This window comes from Manihot esculenta, chromosome 8 (genome assembly GCF_001659605.2).
Source record: "Manihot esculenta cultivar AM560-2 chromosome 8, M.esculenta_v8, whole genome shotgun sequence".
Lineage (NCBI taxonomy): Eukaryota > Viridiplantae > Streptophyta > Magnoliopsida > Malpighiales > Euphorbiaceae > Manihot > Manihot esculenta.
Window position 1 is genome coordinate 11,856,066 of NC_035168.2, and position 27,219 is coordinate 11,883,284.

Genomic DNA, 27,219 nt, shown 5'->3' on the forward strand with positions numbered 1-27,219 from the left:
AAAAATTAATCCGTTAATTATGGTATAATTCAGAAATTAAAGTGTAATTTACCTAATAAAAAGTAAAAAAATATAATAATGAGATATAAAGCAGTTGGCATGTAAAACTCAATTTTAAAAATCGTAACCCTTAATAGATGATAGGAAATATGATATTTAAATTTTAAATTCTATATAATATTTTAGAAAAAATTTTAAAAGGATAATATTATAAAAATACTTCAAATAAATTACTTAAATAACTTCATCGAGCCACATCAATGTGGATCAACTTGATAAATCAATCATGACCCATGTATCATTCAACCTAAACACATCGTCAAAGAGTGCTTTTTCGAGAAAAAAAAAATATTTTAGATGTTAAAAAAATAATTTTATTATTTTGATAGTTTTTATTATTAAATTATAACAAAATAATTTTAAATTATTTTCTAATATTTTTTAAATAATATTATAAGAAAATGTTTTTGTCCACCGCAGCTTTAACAACAGTACCAAATAGGCCCTATATAGTATAAAATCAAATGTCTGAATCCATACGCAAAATATTCAAACTCGTCCCAATAAGATGGGAAGGGTTATCCATAAAACCTCTCGCCTGCCGTTACCAAACCGGTTTTTTCTTTTTTTTTTTTCCATAAAAGAAAAAATATTAAAATAAATTTTAATAATCGGATATGATCAGAACTAAAACCAAACCAAAACTGAAAGTAAACCTTAAGGGCTCCGATCCCCCAAAACCTTAATCTGGAACAGTCGATAATGACGATTCCAATCCTTGAATGATTCAAGAGTGCATCAGCAAAGGCAACCTCTGTGTGTGTGTCTGTGTGTTAAATAAATGAACGGCAACTCTAAAATTGTGAATGAATATGAATCACTATATAACTTGTTATTTGGTTATTCTTTTGGAGGCTGGATGACCATCCCACACTAGTAAATAAAACATCTTTTACAATCTGCTGATTGGAAGAAAAATACCTAACAAAGGGAAACTATAACAAAAACAACATACTTGACAAGAACCAGCAATTTGCTGGATATCAGACAAGTGGGGGAAAAAAAAAACAAAAGACAAAATAGTTGGGTAGGGTAGGGAATTAAAAAGGGATAAAGAAAAAAGGTTGATTCTTTTTGTGTATCAGTGTGTCACCGGAGACACATGATATAGTAATTCTGTGTATACCCCACTATCTGATTTTACATCTTAATCAAATTCCAAGAAAGAAAAACCTATACCATAGAAAAACTCAAAGCTTCAAACCTTACACAGAATTCTTTCCGACTGCATTCTACGATAAATTCATCAAAACAGCCAAACCCATCAGCTCTAATCAAGTTCTCATATAAACTGCAAACATCTGAGCAAGGAAACCATAAAAATTTCACTTAATCACATATGCTTCTCCTACATTCACATCATGATTATCCTAAGCAGCAATTCCTGCAACAAACAAAAACAGAAGATTGTAATATTGTCGACAACAATAAATTAGAATAGCATATTAGCTCCCCAACTCTTTATTGTATTTGGACAAATGGCTTTGAAATTGGAAGATTTTGATAGATGCTATATGAGTTTTCTACAATTAATAAGATTCATGAATCTTAAGAGTTTAAATAATGTGCTCACTTCCATTCAAACATTTAAAACTAAAATAATATTCATATCCAAATCCATTCATTTGAAATTCTTCCACCCAGATATGCAAGTAAAAAACAATGAATAGATAGAAGCTCAGTGCGTCTCCATTTGTAACTCGCAGATGATCGTTTTTTAAGTCCTACAAGTGTCAATGACGCATTCATCTATTGCCTAATTTTCTAGATTTCAACAGAAATGAAAATCCAGTTCACTAATTGAAATTAATGTGCAGGTCAGACAATATATTGAGTCTCCATCTCCCCAGAAAAAGTAAAATAAAATAAATAAATAGCTATTGCTAAGGACAGAATGGATGAAGGACGCTTTTGATATGACAAAAAAGAAAAAATCCAACAAAGAGCATCCCTAATGCATGAGGTCCGCCACATTGCACGGGTAGAAACACTCCTGTACAGTTTTACATATACCACAACCCAGCTTAACGTGCATACCCATGCAATTATCAACTAAAACACTTCCAAAATCTCTTAAGTGATTCACTTTCATGTGTCAAGCTTGACACAACTGATAGCATAGCAAGCAACAGATTGGTACATTTTAAAGCCCAAATATTAGTTAGCAAAGGGAATAGCAAACCAGTTTACTAATATAGAGGTCAAAGGACACACAATTGAAACAAGTACTAGAATTGCCCAAAAAAAAAAAAAAAAGAAAACGGAAAAAAATAGCTGGACTCAAATGATCGTCTTTTTTTTTTAGATTAGTGGATTGGGGGTGGTGGGGTAATTTCTCCTAAGTTAAAAGAAGTTAAAAAGAATAAAGAGAAGGCAAAATTACCTCTATTTGCTTGTCTATTGGCAACATTGTAACTGCCAAAATAACTAGCAGACTTATTAGTCACAGTATCTGTAGCTGCATTTCCAAGACCAAATCCAAATGAGCCAGAACCCTCTTGCTCTAAAGGTGAAGATCGCCATGCAGAATCCCCATATGACAAGCCATTGTCAAAAATGCTTGCATAAGAACCATCATAATCATCATGTGATGCAGCATGAGATGATACTGGCGCAACACTTGCCCCATTGCTTCTTCCATACCCTACCCCTCCAAGACCAACATTGAAATCTCCCCAGTTGTAACTAAGACTGCTACCATTATAAGCAGAGCCAGCACCTCCACCCTGTTCAGGCTTAACTGAGGAATCCCAGAGTCCACCAATACTGCCAGAAGAACCCATTCCAGAGTTTCCAGTTCCTGAGCCCATAAAAGTACTAGAATTTGAGTTTGAAGGATGATTAATGCTTCCATTACCCCACAAAGTTCGAGCTGTCGAACTTAAAGCAGAACTATTTCCACCAACGACTCCATTATATCCAATGGGGCTATGATACCTGCTTGAATTTCCACTATAGGAAGGACTCAGTCTCCCATAGCCAAGGTTAAGGTTTGAAAAACTAGGACTCAAACCCTGCTCAAAATTCAGCCCCATCCCAAAACCAGGACCAAATGGAGAAACGTTATTCTGGCCAACTATAGCAGGGCTAAACCTACCATCCATTCTAACACCAAGTCCTCCAGTAGAACTTGGATTATATCCCTGAGTCTGAGTGTAACCATTCAGAAAGCTACCAACTCTATTTGGAGCGTAATTATGCCCACTTAACTGGCTCCGAGTTGGCCCTGGTGATAGTTCTTTGGGGACAGCCCGCTTGACCTCAACCATTTTACCATTGAGTTCATGAAAGGTTTTGTGCAACACTTTATCCACCGCTTCCTCTGAATCATAAGTAATAAATCCAAAACCTCTCGGCCTTTGAGTGTTATGGTCATACATAACTACAACATCTGTAATTATCCCAAACTGATCAAAATACTTCTTAAAGTCAGTCTCTGTTACCGTAGATGCCAAACCTCCTACAAATATCTTCTTTGTACGAGCTGGACCAGGTGAACCATGTACACTGTTGCTGCTGTTTCTATTAACAATGTTTTGGTCCTCCTTAGGAACTGCCTTCTTTGCTTCAACCTGAGAATCAAACACTTAATAATGAAAAATCAACAACCAATAAGCAAGCATTGATCCTGAAAATTGAGAAACTGGAACAAAGTCCATGTCTGCTCAGCCTTTTCTCATGTACACTAAAATAATTTTTCTTTAATGGAGATTACAGAGCTGAATGGTGATGTAGCTTCAGGTTAGATGAGAAGTGCCAGAGTAATAAAAACTTCATATTTTATTTCGCAAATTTATCAACAATTTTTAACATGAACAATGTAGCACCAACAGTTTTGGCATTAAGACTTGGTGAAATTGAACTTTATCACGTTGCATGTGCTGATAACTTGTAAAAGGCAGCATATGGTCTTCCAGCAGCTCAATAACTAATCAAGTGATCCACGAGGCAGTGAACATTAATGTTTTAATTCTCGAGAAGATAAAAGCTGCAGGCAGCAAATCAAAATTATGGTATCCAATACCATATCTGATGAACATTTCCTTATCTATCTTTCCCTTCCTAGATTTTCAAACAGATTTAATTGCAGTCTCCATTAGCATCATTCTACTGAATATTGATTGAGATTAATTAGCCTCTTTTGTTGATAGATAACTACACCTTCCAATTAAATTGACCATTGAAGAAGCCACTTCTAACATCAAATAGCAAAGGTACTTTTCTTCTAAACAAGATCGTTCAATTCTAAAAATAGAACCCCATTCTATCACCAAATTTCTGATTTCTGGTTAGTGTTTAGAATTGCCAAATTATGAGCTTTGATATTGATAATGCTATGATTACTGCCAGCATCTCAGGAACTAATCCCCTGCTGAAAACTACTGAAAATATAAAGGTCTTCATACATTTGAATTATCCAAGAGTGACGTGTAGACGATACAATGTCTTTACCGACCCCACAAGGAAAATAAAATGAATTTGATAATTCCATCTATTACCTGATATTTTTCATCCCATTTTACACCATAACCATATGATTCTCCTCCAAAATTTATTACCTCTCCAAAAGTGAAATAATTGGAGGAGAGGGAAACAACATTGATCCAAATATGAATTATTGAGAGAACTTAAACGTCAAAACTTACATTTCTGCCATATATCATATGCTTTTCCATCACAACTCTCTCAGCAACGGCAGGGTCTGCAAAAACAACAAAACCGAAGCCACGGGCACGACCAGTAGCCCGATCCTTCATTATCACAGCCTCCACGACTTCGCCAAAAGCCTGGAAATACTCCCTAAGACGGTCTTCATTTGTGTCCCATGAAAGCCCACCAATGAATAGCTTTCCAAGCTCCATTTCCATTTCTGCAAATAAATCCCACCAAGAAAATCCCAACAAACGAAACTAACATCCGATCAAAAAATGAAAAAATAAAACACCATTCTAGCAGCGTACAAACCAAACACCAGATCTAAATTGTAACACAGAATTGGATGCAAGCAGAATAAGGACAAGCCCAGTATTCACAGGCATGATATATTTCAGAATACATAGCATATGGTGTTGTGTTGATAAAAACTATCAGATACGTAATACCAAAATGCGGATTAAACAAAGAGAACAACAATACCTCGTCAAAAGGAATAAAACAAAGCTTGGATATTTACAGGTGTTTACGAAATGGGTACTCTTGGATCAATCCTAAAGCATAGAGACCTTTCACCGATCAAATATGGATCAACCAGCAACCATGGATTCCTAAGGAACAAGAAGAAGAATATCGAAATTGGCAAGGAATGAAAATAGGATTCAAAACCCAGAAGTTATATAACAAAATCTAAAAGTAAAGCTTTTATGATGGAAATTTTACCAAAGAAAAAGGAAAACTGAGACAATCTACGATCTGAGAGGAGGCATAACAAGAAGAGAGGGCAAGAAAGGCCCTCTTTTTCTGCTCTCTCCCTCTCTCTCTATATGCAATTACTGCAAATGATTCAATTGGATACTTATACAAGGCCTAAAGATTTTATGTATGAGAGGAAGGAGATAGGGATGTAAGAGAGAAGAAATGGATATATATAAAGCGATAGAGAGAGAAAGAGAGAGAGAAAGAGAGAGAGAGGTTTGGCTGTCCTCTCCCCTCGTGTAAGAATAACAAAGTTACGAGACGATGTAATGGAAGATGGTGACTTTCCAAGTTTGAGCTTTTTTTTTTTTTTTTTAAATAATTATAATTATAAAGACAAATTATAATTTAGTCACTTAATTTATTAAATTAGTATATATATTTTTAAAAATTAATTATTTAATTTTTATAATTTTAAAAGCTAATAAATTAGTGTTTCCTATGAAAAGATATAGTAAGCTCACTATTATTATTTTATTATTTTTAAAAGATTAATTTATTAAATATATTTAAAATAGATTGATTTATAAGATTATATTCAATTATAAGAACTAATATGTAAACGAACAACAAATTTTGCCTTATTCCTATCAGCAAAAAATTGTTATTTAAAAAAAAAATAATTAGTTTCTAAAAATATAGATGTGTAAGTTTAATGGCATAAAAGATTAAAAATTGATTAAATAACATCACTTTTATATTTAAATGGAGTTATAGGCAACAGAAAGAAAGGTTATGGATTCTAATAAGCGGGGGCGGAGGGAAGATACGGTAAGGGGCACGTGCTGTATCGGCGACCAGAAAATGCTTTGAAGGGGATAAGGTGCCGCAGCGGTGCCGCCGGTGCCCTACCAAAGGGAAGGTCCTGACTCTACCACTACTAATAAGCATAGTAATATGAGATGAAGGAAGAGAAATATCATTTTCCTAAGGAGGTCGAGAAAAAAAAGTTGTGAAGTTGCAATAGGAGGTAGAGCTGCATAAGAGGGACTATCTTTATTCTCCCATGGGAAAGACTTGGCTCAATGGACTTCTCCAACTGATTTATGCATTATTTTATTTATGAGTTGATATAAGTGCTATCCCATACACACAAAACAGTGTTGGAACCTATCCCATATACACAAAACAGTGTTGGAACTGAAGCAAGTCCTAGACATGGAGGATTTTCTCAAGTGCAATCATGAGATCTTGGGCTAAACGTCTCAAGGAATAAACTTAGCTCTTTGTGAAATTTTGGATTGAAAAAAGATTATCCAAATATGAGAAACTTCATAATGATATTATTGAGAAGCCTATATAAGTAATATAATTGGGCTTATAAATTTGTTTAGCTAGTTTGGTCTTTTGGGCCTTGTTTTCAACTTGCTGGTTTTCTTACTTATTTTGGATAAATTGGGCTTGTTAAAAATCAATCTTTGATTTGTTTATTTGGATTACCTTAATTATGTTTTAAGTTTGTTTGGGTTTGAGTGTGTTTTAGGCTTAATTAGGTTTTATTATCTAAGTAATTTTATCCAAGAAGTAAGGGAATTTGAAGAGTCCATCATTTAAGTAGCCATCCATTTACTTACTTCATTTAATGCTCTACTATCAATCAAAACTCCATCTACTTCAAGCATTAAAAGAGTATATGAAGCCATACTATCTTTACGAGAAATAGAAGACAATTTAATTTTATTTGTATTGTAGTCCTTGAGTCGTAATTATATATAGAGGCTATAGTATTTTGTTTTACCATATTGAATGAAAATCTCAGAATTTCCTTTATTGGGAGAGAGTTTTAGCTCTCTTTTATCTTTATGCACAAAGTGTTATTTGGATTATGATTGATTATTCAATTGCTTCTCAAATTCAATTTCTATTTCTTATATTTTTGAACACCTTAATTCGATTGGATTTAAAGGGATTCTTTTTTATCTTCTTTAAGTTCTTTTGACTTGTGTTCTTATGTATAAGAACAAATTAATTTGATTTTCTTGGTGTTTTAATTTGTTGGTTCGAATTTTAATCAAGAATTCTAAGATTGTCTGATTGATCTTGAGATTCCGCATCATTTGATATTAGAGATTTGGTTTATTAAGTAATTATCTATCCTTCTTTTTTCTGTTATTTCTATCATTTTTTATTATTGTTTATCTTGTTCTTAGGTTGTTATAACTCAAAGTGGAATTTTTTATCATTAAACAACCTTATGTTTTTTCTTTGAGTATTTGTGTGAATTACGCATATATATATATATATATACCCATAGAAAGAACAATGATATTTGGAGATAAGTTTCTGGATGAAATAATTAATAAAACACAATTACAAAGATTTTTAGGATGCCTAAATTATATTATAGATTTTTATCCAAATTTAAATAGAATGATAAAACCATTGCATGACAACAAACACTGAGGATCGAACACACCGTGATTCAGATAAATATAACTTTAAAATCAGATAACTTTAATGGTACGTGACTTTGTAACCCAAATTTCTTCTACGGCACAGCAATTTGCCTAATCGAAGAGGTATGGTTTTCCAGTTTATATACCAAAAAAGTATAACTTTAATGGCCTCTGAGAGTCATTGGCCTTCAAGCTATAAATTATAACAGAAAATTTATAACAGTTTTCTGATGTAGAAGATCAGACTAAGCTGCAACCACAGAGCATACTTATGATGTTTTAATTTTTTAACGGCGGTTAGGGTTCCTGCAACCTTAACCTGGAATCTCCAGAGTTAAGTCAGATTGTGGAGGGAGAAGAGAAAGGTGCCGTCAACACGGACTTATACAGTAACAGTATAATATGAGAAATAAGAAACTTACTATATTTTAAAAATTAAGAACTGATACAGAATCCTGGAAATAGAGAGAGAATACACAAAGGAAATGTAAAGAGAAACTAGAGAGAGAGAGAGAGAGAGAGGGATTACAATGGTCTGCCTTCACAAGGGGATAGGCTCCCTTTATACAGAAATTTTCTAGCCTTTAATGTTGAGCCACGGGAGATTTACTGTTGATTCATGCAAACTTTTACTGTTCATAAATAGTAATTTGTCTGTCACTGTTTTTGTCTTTTACTACTCCTTTTTACTATTGGTAAATAGTCTGTCGGCCACCTCTGTTCCTTTTTACTATAGATCAATAGTTTGTCTGCCAACCCTTTTACTATTTCTGTCCTTATTCTGATTATGCTGATGAGGACGAAGATGAGGTGTCCTTTTTCTTGCTTTTTTTCTTTAATTTTTCTTTCTTTTCTTTTTTCACCTTTGACTCCTTTTTCTCTTTTCTTTTACCCGTTTTACTTTTGATTTTTACTGGTGAGAGAATTCCATAACAGTCGTCTTCATTACCATCACAGTATGAAGATGTCTGGGTTTCACTGGAGGATGACGTCTGGGATGATGCTGTCGACTCCGATTCAGAACTGGACTGCTTTTTAAATTTTCTCCTAGACTGTTTCTTTGAAACTTTTTTACTAGAAGACTTTTTGGATGATTCTTTATCAATGGATTCCTTTGACTATTCTTTATCACAGGATTGCTTTACTTTTTCTTTTTCTTCTAGAGTAAGCTGATTGAACATTTGTTGGCAAATTATTTTGAACTCTTCAAGGGTTTTAGCTACTGCTAATAAGGCCTGACATTGGGCTTTCTGGGCTCCAAATGATGGCTCTCCTTGTTGCAGTGTTAGTTTACCAGCATAAGACACAGCAGGGAACTGTGCTTTTTTAAGTATCCATTCCTTAATAACCATTTCTGTGGTGGTGTTTCCGAATGATCCCCACCATTTAATTTTATGCTTCTTTACTATGGCTGGAATAGAAATTCCCGCCATATACTGAAAATCAAAAAACCATTAGTATACCCAAGGAATAAAAAAGTTTATACAGAAATACATTAAAGGGGGTATATAGGTTTCATTCAAGTTGGGTTTATAATTGCTTTTGAAATATTGATATACTTGGGATACTTCAGACGAAAGAATTTCTTTAGAAATACCCCTGTACTGCCACCACTTTAAAAACCAGTTTGGAAATCTGGTGGTTTCTTTAATTTTTGACTGATCAAAATATATTAGCCATGAGTGAGTGTGGTTTGGATTTTGGATACTGAAAATATTTTGCCAGGCGTCTATATAATCAAAATAGTTATATGAAGTAAAATGCTGTTTTAGAGTTTTAAATGTTAGACCAGTATACAAATTTGGGGTTGGCCAATCCTTGGGATGGATAACCCGTTTTATCTGTATGGAAGAGTAGGCTATTATATTTCTATCATTTTTGTCAAAATTATGTTTTATTTTTATTGACTCAGTATCTTCCAAAATACTATGATAGTATTCCTGAGATTTTGAAAAATCTTTAGGTGTAAAATACCAGTTCTGAGGATAATATTTTTTAATAACTCCCCAAGAGTTTACATCGTTATAACCATTTTCGACAACAATTTCAAAATCAGATACATTTTTTATAATCCATTTATGAAAACTTATATTATACCCCTGAGTAGATTGGATTTTTGGTAAACCCAGAGCCATCAACGGATTTGAGATGTCTTTACTGTCTATCGTTTGAGACAGACTAGTCGTACCATGAACGGGTACGATCGCTTTAGTTTTAGAGGCCATACCTGATTCTCCTGAGGAGGAGGCTATATTTTGCAAAGCTTTAATCACCTCTGGTGACTGACTTAATTCTTCAATCCATCTTTTTAAATCTGATGGGCTTGGGTTTTTTACTTGTGGTCTTACGGTTTTATCCAGGTCCTCCGAATGTTCTGATAGGGCTTTAGGAGTAGGATTTGAGCTGGATTTTACTTCCTTTTGTTTATTCTTCTTTCTTCCCATTGTTCTGTAAGAATTCTCGAGTTAGAAAATCTGGAATATTATTTTTACTACATTTAATATACTCAATATCAAAATAAAAAATATTTAAGATTGCTTGCCATCTAGCAAAAATCTGTTTAGAGGCAAGATTTTTAACATCTTTTTTCAAAACATCCTTTGCTGATTTACAATCGATTCTGACTAAAAATTTTTGATTTAACAAATCAGATTGGAATTTATTTATGCAAATTACAATACTTAGAATTTCCTTTTTAATGGTAGAATAAGGAAAATTTACTTTTTAGTCCCTGAGGTATAGCGTAATTAGCATATTCGTCCCTCTATTTTTAGAACCCAACGCTTTCGTCTATGAGGTTTAATTCCGTCAAAATTAGAGGTTCCTCCGTCAAAAATGCCGTTAGTGATAGGAAAAATGACCGAATTACCCTTTCTAAAACCCAATACTTTAGTCCCTAAAATTTAATTCCTACACATATATAGATCCCTCTCTCAAAGAATTGAAGGAAAAAATACATTTTTGTCCCTAAGATATTACATAATTAACATATTTGTCCCTCTATTTTTTTGAATTAAACATTTTAGTCCCTAAAGTTTAATTTCGTCAAAATTCAAGGAAGAAAATCTCAAACTCAATCTCCATAAACAAATAAAAATCTTAATAAATTTAAGATTCAAATTCAGCAAATATAATAAAAATCAAAATATATAAATTTTAAATTATTAAAAATAAAAAGTTAAAACTCAATATAAATATTTTTTGTGATGTTGTTCGTCATCGATCACTGCTCGCCATTTTAAAAATTCATTAAAATGTCTGATATTTTAAAAAATTTACTAGTTAGTCTTTCCGTTAATTTTAGTCGTTAAGTATTATAAAAAAATTCTAAAATTTTCATGATATAAAGTGACTAATTAGTAAATTTTTTAACAATTTGAGGGACTAATTAATTTTTTTTCTAAACTATAGGGACTAAATAGTAAAATATTTAGTGATAAAATTAATAGAGGAACTAACTAGTAGACTTTTTAAAATGTTAGGGACATTTTAATATATTTTTCAAAATTGAGGGACTAAGTAGCGAGTTTTTCCATACTATAGGGACTAAATAGTATTTTTTTTCATTTTATTATTGATAAGGGTATTTTTTGGATTATATTTATTCTCTTTCCTTTGACTAGGTGAAAATCATTGACTTAACAGAAATTTTTGACGGAGGGACCTTGAATTTTGACAGAATTAAACCTCAGGGACGAAAGTGTTGGGTTCCAAAAATAGAGGGATGAATCCGTTAATTACGCTATACTTCAGGGACTAAAAAGTAATTTTCCTGTAGAATAATTTATCTGGTCTGAATTCCAGTGTCCTAATGTAAACTGGATTATCCTTTCTTTATCATCTATTCTCTATTTTAAAATTCCTCCATATCCTATATCTGAAGTATCAGTTTCTACAATTTTAAATGCATTCGGATTTGGGATATACAGGTAAGGAATTTCCTTTACTAAAGATTTTATATGTCTTATAATACTGGTATGCTCTTCAATCCATGGGCCAGCATTTTTCTTAAGTTTGTCATGCAATGGTTTTATCATTCTATTTAAATTTGGATAAAAATCTATAATATAATTTAGGCATCCTAAAAATCTTTGTAATTGTGTTTTATTAGTTATTTCATCCGGAAACTTATCTCCAAATATCATTATTCTTTCTATGGGTTGAATTATACCTTGTTCTATATAGTGTCCTAAGAACCTGATTTTAGTCTGAAATAGATTCATTTTAGTTTTACTTAGAGCTAGTCCATTCTTTTTTATTATCATACAAAATGTCCTTAAATATTTAAAATGTTCTTCTATACTCTGGCTAAATATTAAGACATCATCTATATAAACTATGCAGAATTTTGAATAAGGATTAAAAATATCATTCATTATTTTTTGAAATTCTGAAGGTGCATGCTTTAATCCAAAATGCATTACGTTCCATTCATATTGTTCAAAGGGAACTGTAAATGCCGTTTTATATCGATCTTTAGGCTCTATTTGAATCTGCCAATATCCTGACTTCATATCAAATTTACTGAATATATTTGCATTATATAACCTATTTAAAAGATATTTTTAATTAGGTATAGGATACCTAATCCATTTTAATGCTGTATTTAATGGTTTATAAATTATAACTAACATTGGTGTTCCTCTTTCGATTTCTGCATTTTTATTAACATAAAAGGCTGCACACGACCAAGGGCTTCTTGATTTACTAATTAATTTTTTATCTTCTAATTCTTTAATTTCTTTTTTACAATGTTCTAATAATTATGGTGCCATTTGAATTGGTCTAGCCTTGGTTGAGATTGATTTTTCATTAAATCCTTCTTCATACGGCAAATCTACTATATGATGTTTTCTTTTCCAAAAAGCATTAGAATGATTTGCACATAATTCTTTTTCCATAGAATTTTTTAATTCCTCTATCTTGGTTTTTATAAACTTACTTTCTAATTGATTTCTAATTCTAGTTAGATGTACATTATTCTTTAAATCTTTTAAATCCTTTTTTTTTTATTTTATTATTGAATTTATTTCCATTGTCCTAATGGAATGTGCTTTTATTAAATTTAGATTTTTTATTTTAGGTTTTTCTGTAAAATTCATTGTAATCTTTTTATTCTTGGTTTTAATTTCTATACAGTCCTCTTTTACTAAATAAGGTGTTATTAGGTTTATAAAGGGGTTCCTAATATTACTATATGATTTATCTGTTGGGATAATAAAAATACAGTTTTTATTTCTAAATCTTGATTTACTATTAATGCTTCTGTTTTTCCTAGAATATTTAAATTAGTTTTATTTGCTGTTTTTAATTTTTCTTTAGTCTCTTGCCAAAATCTCTTAGGTACTAAACTTGATTTTATACAGTTTAAATCTGCTCCTGTGTCGAATAATGCTATTGTATCTATTCTAAAATTTTCTGATAATTTAATTCTTAATTTTACTAAGTATTTTCTAGAAGTTATTTCTTGTAATAATAAAATAAAATTATTATCTATTTCTTCATTATCTAACTGACTAATTTTATTATGTTTATTTTCTTCCTCTTCTACTTCTTCAGATAAGGAGGATGATCCAGAAATTAATTGTTCTTCTAGAAATTTTATTCTTTTTGAATCTTTTTGAAGTTGATGCTTCAAATCTTTTACTTCAGCTTTTACCATTATGATTTCATTTTGCAATTCTTCTATAGTTATTGTCTCTTTAGGTTTTTTTATTTTTGCTTAATATTCTGGTCAAATCATAAGTTTGCTTTTTTATTTTAGGAACATTATTTTTAACTTCTTCTGTTTCATCAAAACTTTTAGTTAATTTTTTAAGAAATTTTTCTTTAGTATTATTATCTTCTATATTATTAATTAGTTCCAATAATGAGCATTGCTCTTTAGTTAGAACACTTATTGATTTTTCTGACGATCTAGCTCCTAACTCATCTATCTAGTTTTCACTTTCTGTTACTTCTGATCCTGAGCTTTCTGAATCTATATATAATTCCTGAATTTTATTTACTATTTCTTCATCTAATTCTAATTCATTTAGTTTTTTATTAAACCTACAAAATTTAGATGTATGACCCTTTTGCCCACAATTAAAACATATTAAATCTTTAAATGATTTTTTTATTCTGGGTCTTATTTACTGAAGTTCTCTTTCTGTAACTTTTATAGGGTTTATAATCTTTCTTTTTATAATACTCTTCCTTACTTGGTTTTGCTATGTATTTTTTCTTGTAATATTTTTCTCTTTTATAATATTTTCTTGGCTTAGATTTAGAACATTGACCATTATAACTTTTATCTTGGGTTATTCCATAATCAAACTGTTTACAAAAAGATCCTAGTTCTTGCTTAGTCCTATGCATTTCATATTTTAAGGTTCTTTGTAACTTTAAATCCTGACAAATTTGTAATCCTTCTTTCTGAATTATACTTACCAGTTGGCCATATGTTAATCTTTTATATGGTATTGGGTTACCAAATTGTTGTTTTATATTGTTCCTGACCTTTTCTCGTAAGAAATAAGGAAGTCCTGCCAATAATTTTTCTTTCAAAAATCTTGATTTTAATCTTCCCTTAACATCAATCTGGTTAGAAAAGTGGTTTTATAATACTGAAAGTCACTTAATTTTTTGCATTTTAAATTGCTTAATAGTTCCGCATTTTTATCTTTTAAAAGAGATGGGTCTCCTATAAAATGTAATAAAATTGTTAGAATTAAGGTCGATACTGCATCTTGAATAGTTTCTCCTAATTCATTGTATATAGGTTCATCTTCTCTATTTACTTGGATTGAGTTTAAAATTTCTAATTGTTGCATTTCTGTTAGGTGGTAATCCCACCATCCTTTTAACTGTCCTATAAAACCTGCTATAATTATTTCAGCTATTGCTCTGTCTGAAGCAAAAGACTGGATTTTATATGCATTGGCTGCCATAGTAATTTGTTGGAGTAAATTTAAAATATTATATTCAGACAATCCATCTATGTTCCATTCATATACTGTTGAAGCATTATATTTAAACTAAGATGTGATATTTGGCTTTTACATTAATCTTAAATCTGGTGCTCTACTTACTATTTCTCTATATGATATAGGATTTATTTCAAATTGTTTTATATCTTCTGAATCTGGCTGACTTTGCTCACTTTCAGATTATGACTCTTCTTCTAATGCATTTATATTTCTAGATTGAGGAGTTTCTGGAATTATATTTTTACTAGATTCTAAAGTTTCTATTTTACTTAACTGGTCTTTTAGACTTTGCAAAAATTCATTTTTATTAGCTTTTAATTCTTTTTTACTCGAACTAGATATCTAATAAGGCTTAAATATATGTGGTTTTATTTCTTTTTTCTCTTCTATTTTTACCTCTTTTTCTTTTAAAATTTTTTCTATCTTCTTTAATTGAGTACCTATATATATTAAACTTGCCTTACTGAAATTATTTTGTTCTATTACCTTTTTATCTGTATCATTTTTTTTAGCTATTTTATATGGTACACAAATTATTTTATTTTTTCCATATTTTATTTTACTAATCGTCTTAGGTGGAAAATCACTTTGAATTACTTTATCATTTACGATCCATTCTGGCCTCTTATCTCTTAATGTTATTGGATTCATGCTTTTTATCTTTCTTAATTCAAACCATTCAAAGAATTTTATTTTGGAAAAATTACCTTTTAGTCCTTGAGGTATAGCGTAATTAACGGATTCGTCCCTCTATTTTTAGAACTCAACACTGTCGTCCCTGAGGTTTAATTCCGTCAAAATTCAAGGTCCCTCCGTCAAAAATTTCTGTTAAGTCAATGATTTTCACCTGGTCAAAGGAAAGAGAATAAATATAATCCCAAAAATACCCTTATCGATAATAAAATGAAAAAAATATTATTTAGTCCCTATAGTATGGAAAAACTAGCTACTTAGTCCCTCAATTTTGAAAAATATATTAAAATGTCCCTAGCATTTTAAAAAGTCTACTAGTTAGTTCCTCTATTAATTTTATCACTAAATATTTTACTGTTTAGTCCCTATAGTTTAGAAAAAAAAATTAATTAGTCCCTCAAATTATTAAAAAATTTATTAATTAGTCACTCTATATCATGGGAATTTTAGATTTTTTTTATAATACTTAACAACTAAAATTAATGGAAAGACTAACTAGTAAATTTTTTAAAATATCAGAGATATTTTAACGAATTTTTAAAATGGAGAGTAGTGATCGACGACGAACAGCATCACAAAAAATATTTATATTGAGTTTTAACTTTTTATTTTTAATAATTTTAATTTTATATATTTTGATTTTAATTATTTTTGCTGAATTTGAATCTTAAATTTATTAAAATTTTTATTTGTTTATGGAGATTGAGTTTGAGATTTTCTTCCTTGAATTTTGACGAAAATAAATTTAGAGACTAAAATGTTGAATTCAAAAAAATTGAGGGAAAAAATATGTTAATTATATAATATCTTAGGGACAAAAATGTATTTTTTCCTTCAATTCTTTGAGAGAGGGACCTATAAATTTGTAGGAATTAAATTTCAGGGACTAAAGTATTGGGTTCTAGATAGGGTAATTCGGTCATTTTTTCTATCACTAACGGCATTTTTTATGGAAGGACCTCTAATTTTGACGGAATTAAACTTCAAGGACGAAAGCGTTAGGTTCTAAAAGTAGAGGGACAAAAATGTTAATTACGCTATACCTTAGGGACTAAAAAGTAATTTTCCCTTTTATTTTTCTTATTTTACTAACATATTCAAAATATTCTTTTTTTAATTTTTCAAAATTATTTTCTTTAACAATTTTATTTAATTTACTTAAATTTTTTGTCTTAGTTATTTCTTTTAAAAATTTCTTTTCAATCTTCTCTTTACTAAGAACATTTAATTCCCTATTTATATTATTTATGTTTTCTGTTATAGCAGAAGCTGATGGTGATTCTGGTGATGAGGGTGCTATTTCAGCCTGTTGATTTAAATAATTTTCTACAGGGTTATATACTGCCTGGGGTACTGAAGAACTATAATCAACTCCTTTCATTTTATGATTTCTATCTGGGATATCTGATGTTGAAAATCTGGGTTTTACTATAGTCTGAATTACTGGTTTAGGCTCATCTCCTTTATATGTTGCATATATTACTGATGGTAGGTTTGAAACTCTTCCTATATCTTCTGTTATTTCAGAGGACGAAGATCCTGTATACCTACTGCTCATATTTCTATTAAATTTTAGTGATACTTTGCCATCTTCAAACTGCTCTATCCTACTTAAACTTGTATTTGGTTTTACCTTTTCTTGTTCTGTTGGAGGTACTATACCCTCTAATATCCATTCTTCTGGCAAAGTTATATCTTTCCACTGAATTGTTTTAGGAATTACTGTATTTGTTTTAGTTAAATCTGTTTGTAAGAATCTTGTTTCTCCCCTTTTTGGTTGTAATTTATACTTTGTTCCAAATGCTGAATTCATCGCTTTATAATGAATTTTATATATTAATGCTATCGGAATAGATCCTTGTTTCATCTTATAATTATGGGTTTTTATTTCTAAAACTATACTATCTAAAATATTTAAGTCATTTAAAGAGATTGTCATATCAGGGTAGACTTCAACAGATATTGGTCCTTCACTTAGACCGGTTTCTATAGATCCTAATAAAGAATCCTGGAAATTTAAAAATCTCGCATCTCTTACTACTGCTAAAATACTAGTGTTTAATCCTTCTCTAGTTAAAGGTTTTATTCCTACCTGTATTAATCCTATATGAATATACTTATATTTCTTACTTCTATGATGACTTAATATTTTTTATGATAACAGTGTTATTTTTTCAAAAGGTTTACTTAACTGAAAATCCCTTTCTTCTGTTTTTATTACATAATCTGTTTTTTTTTTTTTTTTTTTTGAAATGGGGATTGGGGTTGTAGAACCTAAGACCTCTTAGATTTACTCAGATGCACTTACCACCAGGTAAGCCTGTGAGTGCTACATAATCTGTTTTAAAAACATTAAATTTTGAAATTTTATAAATATGTTCTTAATCTACTTTAGGAATTTCCCATTCATCTATTGCTTTTACAAAATCTTCCAATATTAATTTATTTTTATTTATTACTCTTTTAATTTTTGAAAACTCTGAATCATCTGATTTTACTGTACTTGCCGATTTATATAAAAAAGGATCCATTTTCAAAAATCTTGAACTATGTTGCGGCCACTGCCTGTTATACACTCTGACGCCTAAATCTTGGCTAAAACGGGTTCAGTTGGCATACCCAAAACATATTTTTTTAAAATTTTGGATAATGGACTCTTTCTCATGCAAATAACCTATGGCTCTCATACCAACAAACACTGAGGATCGAACAAACAGTGATTCAGATAAATATAACTTTAAAATCATATAACTTTAAAATATAACTTTAATGGTACGTGACTTTGTAACCCAAGTTTCTTCTACGATACCAACAATTTGTAGGATCGAAGAGGTCTAGTTTTCCAGTTTATATACCAAAAAAGTATAACTTTAATGGCCTCTGAAGTCATTGGCCTTCAAGCTATAAATTATAACAGAAAATTTATAACAGTTTTCTGATGTGGAAGATCAGACTAAGCTGCAACCACAGAGCATACTTATGATGTTTTAATTTTTTTAACGGCGGTTAGGGTTCCTGCAACCTTAACTTGGAATCTCCAGAGTTAAGTCAGATTGTGGAGGGAGAAGAGAAAGGTGCCGTCAACACGGACTTATAAAGTAACAGTATAATATGAGAAATAAGAAACTTACTATATTTTAAAAATTAAGAACTGATACAAAATCCTGGAAATGGAGAGAGAATACACAAAGGAAATGTAAAGAGAAACTACAGAGAGAGAGAGAAAGAGAGGGATTACAATGGTCTGCCTTCACAAGGGGAGAGGCTCCCTTTATATAGAAATTTTCTAGCCTTTACTGTTGAGCCACGGGAGATTTACTGTTGATTCACGCGGACTTTTACTGTTCATAAATAGTAACTTGTCTGTCATTGTTTTTGTCTTTTACTGCTCCTCTTTACTATTGATGAATAGTCTATCTGCCACCTCTGTTCCTTTTTACTGTAGATCAATAGTTTGTCTGCCAACCTTTTTACTATTTCTGTCCTTATTCTGATTATGCTGATGAGGACGAAGATGAGGTGTCCTTCTTTTTCTTGCCTTTTTTCTTTAATTTTTCTTTCTTTTCTTTTTTCACCTTTGACTCCTTTTTCTGTTTTCTTTTACCCGTTTTACTTTTAATTTTTACTGGTGGGAGAATTCCATAACAGTCGTCTTTATTACTATCACAGTATGAAGATGTCTGGTTTTTACTGGAGGATGACGTCTGGGATGATGCTGTCGACTCCGATTCAGAACTGGACTACTTTTTAAATTTTCTCCTGGACTGTTTCTTTGAAACTTTTTTACTAGAAGAGTTTTTGGATGATTCTTTATCAGTGGATTCCTTTGACGATTCTTTATCACAGGATTGCTTTACTTTTTCTTTTTCTTCTGGAGTAAGCTGATTGAACATTTATTGGCAAATTATTTTGAACTCTTCAGGGGTTTTAGCTGCTGCTAATAAGGCCTGAATTTGGGCTTTCTGGGCTCCAAATGATGGCTCTCCTTGTTGCAGTGTTAGTTTACCAGCATAAGACATAGCAGGGAACTGTGCTTTTTTAAGTATCCATTCCTTAACAACCATTTCTGTGGTGGTGTTTCTGAATGATCCCCACCATTTAATTTTATGCTTCTTTACTATGGCTGGAATAGAAGTTCCCGCCATGTACTGAAAATCAAAAAACCATTGGTATACCCAAAGAATAAAAAAGTTTATATAGAAATACATTAAAGGGGGTATATAGGTTTCATTCAAGTTGGATTTATAATTGCTTTTGAAATACTGATATACTTGGGATACTTCAAACGAAAGAATTTCTTCAGAAATACCCTTGTACTGCCACCACTTTAAAAACCAGTTTGGAAATCTGGTGGTTTCTTTAATTTTTGACTGATCAAAATATATTAGCCATGAGTGAGTGTGGTTTAGATTTTGGATACTGAAAATATTTTTCCAGTCGTCTATATAATCAAAATAGTTATATGAAGTAAAATGCTTTTTTAGAGTTTTAAATGTTAGACCAGTATACAAATTTAGGGTTGGCCAATCCTTGGGATGGATAACCCGTTTTATCTGTATGGAAGAGTAGGCTATTATATTTCTATCATTTTTGTCAAAATTATGTTTTATTTTTACTGACTCAGTATCTTCCAAAATACTACGATAGCATTCCTGAGATTTTGAAAAATCTTTAGGTGTAAAATATCAGTTCTCAGGATAATATTTTTTAATAACTCCCCAAGGGTTTACATCGTTATAACCATTTTCAACAACAATTTCAAAATCAGATACATTTTTTATAATCCATTTATGAAAACTTATATTATACTCCTGAGTAGATTGGATTTTTGGCAACCCCACAGCTATCAATGGATTTGAAATGTCTTTATTGTCTACCGTTTGAGACAGACTAGCCGTACCATGAACGAGTACGATCGCTTTAGTTTTAGAGGCCGTACCTGATTCTCCTGAGGAGGAGGCTATATTTTGCAAAGCTTTAATCACCTCTGGTGACTGACTTAATTCTTCAATCCATCTTTTTAAATCTGATGGGCATGATTTTATATCTGATGGGCTTGAGTTTTTTACTTGTGGTCTTACGGTTTTATCCAGGTCCTCCGAATGTTCTGATAGGGCTTTAGGAGTAGGATTTGAGCTGAATTTTACTTCCTTTTGTTTATTCTTCTTTCTTCCCATTGTTCTGTAAGAATTCTCGAGTTAGAAAATCTGGAATATTATTTTTACTACCTTTAATATACTCAATATCAAAATAAAAAATACTTAAGATTGCTTTCCATCTAGCAAAAATCTATTTAGAGGCAAGATTTTTAACATCTTTTTTCAAAACATCCTTTGCTGATTTACAATCGATTCTGACTAAAAAATTTTTATTTAACAAATCAGATTGGAATTTATTTATGTAAATTACAATAATTAGAATTTCCTTTTTAATGGTAGAATAATTTATTTGGGCTGAATTCTAGTGTCCTGATGTAAACTGGATTATCATTTCTTTATCATCTATTCTCTGTTTTAGAATTCCTCCATATCCTATATCTGAAGCATCAGTTTCTACAATTTTAAATGCATTCGGATTTGGGATATACAGGTAAGGAATTTCCTTTACTAAAGATTTTATGTCTTATAATGCTAGTATGCTCTTCAGTCCATAGGCCAACATTTTTCTTAAGTTTGTCATGCAATGGTTTTATCATTCTATTTAAATTTGGATAAAAATCTATAATATAATTTAGGCATCCTAAAAATCTTTGTAATTGTGTTTTATTAGTTATTTCATCCGGAAACTTATCTCCAAATATCATTGTTCTTTCTATGGGTTGAATTATACCTTGTTCTATATAGTGTCCTAAGAACCTGATTTTAGTCTGAAATAGATTCATTTTAGTTTTACTTAGAGCTAATCCATTCTTTTTTATTATCATACAAAATGTGCTTAAATGTTTAAAATGTTCTTCTATACTCTGGCTAAATATTAAGACATCATCTATATAAACTGTGCAGAATTTTGAATAAGAATTAAAAATATCATTCATTATTCTTTGAAATTCTGAAGGTGCATTCTTTAATCCAAAAGGCATTACGTTCCATTCATATTATCCAAAGGGAACTGTAAATGCCGTTTGATATCGATCTTTAGGCTCTATTTGAATCTGCCAATATCCTGACTTCATATCAAATTTACTGAATATATTTACATTATATAACCTATTTAAAAGATCTTTTTTACTAGGTATAGGATACCTAATCTATTTTAATGCTGTATTTAATGGTTTATAATTTATAACTAACATTGGTGTTCCTCTTTTGATTTCTGCTTTTTTATTAACATAAAAGGCTGCATACGACCAAGGGCTTCTTGATTTACTAATTAATTTTTTATCTTCTAATTCTTTAATTTATTTTTTACAATATTCTAATAATTATGGTGCCATTTGAATTGGTCTAGCCTTGGTTGAAATTGATTTTTCATTAAATCCTTCTTCATATGGCAAATCTATTATATGCTGTTTTCTTTTCCAAAATGCATTAGGATGGTCTGCACATAATTCTTTTTCCATAGAATTTTTTAATTCCTCTATCTTGGTTTTTATAAACTTACTTTCTAATTGATTTCTAATTCTAGTTAAATGTACATTATTCTTTAAATCTTTTAAATCCTCTGTTTTTAATTTTATTATTGAATTTATTTCCATTGTCCTAATGGAATGTGCTTTTATTAAATTTAGATTTTTTATTTTAGGTTTTTCTGTAAAATTCATTCTAATCTTTTTATTCTTGGTTTTAATTTTTATACAGTCCTCTTTTACTAAATAAGGTGTTATTAGGTTTATAAAGGGGTTATTAATATTACCATATGATTTATCTGTTGGGATAATAAAAATATAATTTTTATTTTTAAATCCTGATTTACTATTAATGCTTCTGTTTTTCCTAGAATATTTAAATTAGTTTTATTTGCTGTTTTTAATTTTTCTTTAGTCTCTTGCCAAAATCTCTTAGGTACTAAACTTGATTTTATACAGTTTAAATCTGCTCCTGTGTCGAATAATGCTATTGTATCTATTCTAAAATCTTCTGATAATTTAATTCTTAATTTTACTAAGTATTTTCTAGATGTTATTTCTTGTAATAATAAAATAAAATTATTATCTATTTCTTCATTATCTAACTGACTAATTTTATTATGTTTATTTTTTTCCTCTTCTACTTCTTCAGATGAGGAGGATGATCCATAAATTAATTGTTCTTCTAGAAATTTTATTCTTTTTGAATCTTTTTGAAGCTGATGCTTCAAATCTTTTACTTCAGCTTTTACCATTCTGATTTCCTTTTGCAATTCTTCTATAGTTATTGTCTCTTTAGGTTTTTTATTTTTGCTTAATATTCTGGTCAAATCATAAGTTTGCTTTTCTATTTTAGGAACATTATTTTTAACTTCTTCTGTTTCATCAAAACTTTTAATTAATTTTTTAAGAAATTTTTCTTTAGTATTATTATCTTCTATATTATTAATTAGTTCCAATAATGAGCATTGCTCTTTAGTTAGAACACTTATTGATTTTTCTGACGAGCTAGCTCCTAACTCATCTATCTAGTTTTCACTTTCTGTTACTTCTGATCCTGAGCTTTCCGAATCTATATATAATTCCTGAATTTTATTTACTATTTCTTCATCTAATTCTAATTCATTTAGTTTTTTATTAAACCTACAAAATTTAGATGTATGACCCTTTTGCCCACAATTAAAACATATTAAATCTTTAAATGATTTTTTATTCTGGGTCTTATTTACTGAAGTTCTCTTTCTGTACCTTTTATAGGGTTTATAATCTTTCTTTTTATAATACTCTTCCTTACTTGGTTTTGCTATGTATTTTTTCTTGTAATATTTTTCTCTTTTATAATATTTTCTTGGCTTAGATTTAGAACATTGACCATTACAACTTTTATCTTGGGTTATTCCATAATCAAACTGTTTACAAAAAGATCCTAGTTCTTGCTTAGTCCTATGCATTTCATATTTTAAGGTTCTTTGTAACTTTAAATCCTGACAAATTTGTAATCCTTCTTTCTGAATTATACTTACCAGTTGGCCATATGTTAATCTTTTCTATGGTATTGGATTACCAAATTGTTGTTTTATATTGTTCCTGACCTTTTCTCCTAAGAAATAAGGAAGTCCTGCCAATAAATTTTTTTTTTCCAAAAATCTTGATTTGAATCTTCCCTTAACATCAATCTGGTTAGAAAAGTGGTTTTATAATACTGAAAGTCACTTAATTTTTTACATTTTAAATTGCTTAATAGTTCCACATTTTTATCTTTTAAAAGAGATGGGTCTCCTATAAAATATAATGAAATTGTTAGAATTAAGGTCGATACTGCATCTTGAATAGTTTCTCCTAATTCATTGTATATAGGTTCACCTTCACTATTTACTTGGATTGAGTTTAAAATTTCTAATTGTTGCATTTCTGTTAGGTGGTAATCCCACCATCCTTTTAACTGTCCTGTAAAACCTGCTATAATTATTTCAGCTATTGCTCTGTCTGAAGCAAAAGACTGGGTTTTATATGCATTGGCTGCCATAGTAATTTGTTGGAGTAAATTTAAAATATTATATTCAGACAGTCCATCTATATTCCATTCATATACTGTTGAAGCATTATATTTAAACTAAGATGTGATATTTGGCTTTTCCATTAATCTTAAATCTGGTACTCTACTTACTATTTCTCTATGTGATATAGGATTTATTTCAAATTGATTTATATCTTCTGAATCTGGCTGACTTTGCTCAGTTTCAGATTCTGACTCTTCTTCTAATGCATTTACATTTCTAGATTGAGGAGTTTCTGGAATTATATTTTTACTAGATTCTGAATTTTCTATTTTACTTAACTGGTCTTTTAGACTTTGCAAAAATTCATTTTTATTAGTTTTCAATTCTTTTTGACTCGAACTAGATATCTGATAAGGCTTAAATATATGTGGTTTTATTTCTTTTTTCTCTTCTATTTCTACCACTTTTTCTTTTAAAAATTTTTCTATCTTCTTTAATTGAGTACCTATACATATTAAACTTGCGTTACTGAAATTATTTTATTCTATTACCTTTTTATCTGTATCATTTTCTTTAGCTATTTTATATGGTGCACAAATTATTTCATTTTCTCCATGTTTTATTTTACTAATCGTCTTAGGTGGAAAATCACTTTGAATTACTTTATCATTTACGATCCATTCTGGCCTCTTATCTCTTACTGTTATTGGATTCATGCTTTTTATCTTTCTTAATTCAAACCATTCAAAGAATTTTATTTTGGAAAAATTACCTTTTAGTCCTTGAGGTATAGCGTAATTAACGGATTTGTCCCTCTATTTTTAGAACCCAACACTATCGTCCCTGAGGTTTAATTCCGTCAAAATTCAAGGTCCCTCCGTCAAAAATTTTTGTTAAGTCAATGATTTTCACCTGGTCAAAGGAAAGAGAATAAATATAATTCCAAAAATACCCTTATCAATAATAAAATGAAAAAAATACTATTTAGTCCCTATAGTATGGAAAAACTAGCTACTTAGTCCCTCAATTTTGAAAAATATATTAAAATGTCCCTAACATTTTAAAAAGTCTACTAGTTAGTTCCTCTATTAATTTTATCACTAAATATTTTACTATTTAGTCCCTATAGTTTAGAAAAAAAATTAATTAGTCCCTCAAATTATTAAAAAATTTACTAATTAGTCACTCTATATCATGGGAATTTTAGATTTTTTTATAATACTTAACGACTAAAATTAACGGAAAGACTAACTAGTAAATTTTTTAAAATATCAGAGATATTTTAATGAATTTTTAAAATGGCGAGTAGTGATCGACGACGAACAGCATCACAAAAAATATTTATATTGAGTTTTAACTTTTTATTTTTAATAATTTAAATTTTATATATTTTGATTTTAATTATTTTTGCTGAATTTGAATCTTAAATTTATTAAAATTTTTATTTGTTTATGGAGATTGAGTTTGAGATTTTCTTCCTTGAATTTTGACGAAAATAAATTTTAGGGACTAAAATGTTGAATTCAAAAAAATTGAGGGAAAAAATCTGTTAATTATATAATATCTTAGGGACAAAAATGTATTTTTTCCTTCAATTCTTTGAGAGAGGGACCTATAAATTTGTAGGAATTAAATTTCAGGGACTAAAGTATTGGGTTCTAGAAAGGGTAATTCGGTCATTTTTCCTATCACTAATGGCATTTTTGACGGAGGGACCTCTAATTTTGACGGAATTAAACCTGAAGGACGAAAGCGTTGGGTTCTAAAAATAGAGGGACGAATATGTTAATTATGCTATACCTCAGGGACTAAAAAATAATTTTCCCTTTTATTTTTCTTATTTTACTAACATATTCAAAATATTCTTTTTTTAATTTTTCAAAATTATTTTCTTTAACAATTTTATTTAATTTACTTAAATTTTTTGTCTTAGTTATTTCTTTTAAAAATTTCTTCTCAATCTTCTCTTTACTAAGAACATTTAATTCCCTATTTATATTATTTATGTTTTCTGTTATAGCAGAAGCTGATGGTGATTCTGGTGATGAGGGTGCTATTTCAGCCTGTTGATTTAAATAATTTTCTACAGGGTTATATACTACCTGGGGTACTGAAGAACTATAATAAACTCCTTTCATTTTATGATTTCTATCTGGGATATCTGATGTTGAAAATCTGGGTTTTACTATAGTCTGAATTACTGGTTTAGGCTCATCTCCTTTATATGTTGCATATATTACTGATGGTAGGTTTGAAACTCTTTCTATGTCTTCTGTTATTTCAGAGGACGAAGATCCTGTATACCTACTGCTCATATTTCTATTAAATTTTAGTGATACTTTGCCATCTTCAAACTGCTCTATCCTACTTAAACTTGTATTTGGTTTTACCTTTTCTTGTTCTGTTGGAGGTACTATACCCTCTAATATCCATTCTTCTAGCAAATTTATATCTTTCCACTGAATTGTTTTAGGAATTACTGTATTTATTTTAGTTAAATCTGTTTATAAGAATCTTGTTTCTCCCCTTTTTGGTTGTAATTTATACTTTATTCCAAAGGCTGAATTGATCGCTTTATAATGAATTTTATATATTAATGCTATCGGAATAGATCCTTGTTTCATCTTATAATTATGGGTTTTTATTTCTAAAACTATACTATCTAAAATATTTAAGTCATTTAAAGAGATTGTCATATCAGGGTAGACTTCAAAAGATATTGGTCCTTCATTTAGACTGGTTTCTATAGATCCTAATAAAGAATCCTGGAAATTTAAAAATCCCGCATCTCTTACTACTGCTAAAATACTAGTGTTTAATCCTTCTCTAGTTAAAGGTTTTATTCCTACCTGTATTAATCCTATATGAATATACTTATATTTCTTACTTCTATGATGACTTAATGTTTTTTATGATAACAATGTTATTTTTTCAAAAGGTTTACTTAACTGAAAATCCCTTTCTTCTGTTTTTATTACATAATCTGTTTTAAAAAAATTAAATTTTGAAATTTTATAAATATGTTCTTTATCTACTTTAGGAATTTCCCATTCATCTATTGCTTTTACAAAAATCTTCCAATATTAATTCATTTTTATTTATTACTCTTTTAATTTCTGAAG

The 27,219-nt window shown here is 29.9% G+C and overlaps 1 protein-coding gene across 2 annotated transcripts; it reads right to left on the reverse strand.

Moving 5' to 3' along the window:
* Positions 1 to 867: 867 nt before the first annotated feature.
* LOC110621109 (heterogeneous nuclear ribonucleoprotein 1) lies at positions 868 to 5,720 on the reverse strand. Of its 2 annotated transcripts, none has more exons than XM_021765175.2 (5): positions 5,437 to 5,720; positions 5,234 to 5,324; positions 4,707 to 4,930; positions 2,444 to 3,632; positions 868 to 1,444 (listed from the first exon to the last, which is right to left on the reverse strand). In XM_021765175.2, the coding sequence occupies exons 3-5, from the start codon at positions 4,926 to 4,928 to the stop codon at positions 1,431 to 1,433; spliced, it is 1,425 nt and encodes a 474-aa protein (XP_021620867.1). In that variant the 5' UTR covers positions 4,929 to 4,930; positions 5,234 to 5,324; positions 5,437 to 5,720; the 3' UTR covers positions 868 to 1,430. The 2 variants fall into 2 exon arrangements, with proteins under 2 accessions (XP_021620867.1, XP_021620866.1); XM_021765174.2 differs by having other exon boundaries at positions 5,197 to 5,324.
* Positions 5,721 to 27,219: the final 21,499 nt, after the last annotated feature.

What these genes read in the sequence shown, in the direction of transcription:
- LOC110621109 (XM_021765175.2), bottom strand. Translation starts at nt 4,928, where the DNA reads ATGGAAATGGAGCTTGGAAAGCTATTCATTGGTGGGCTTTCATGGGAC. An exon ending in ATATGATATATGGCAGAAAT is followed by an intron (nt 3,633 to 4,706) that starts GTAAGTTTTGAC and finishes TTTGATTCTCAG; the next exon opens with GTTGAAGCAAAGAAGGCAGT.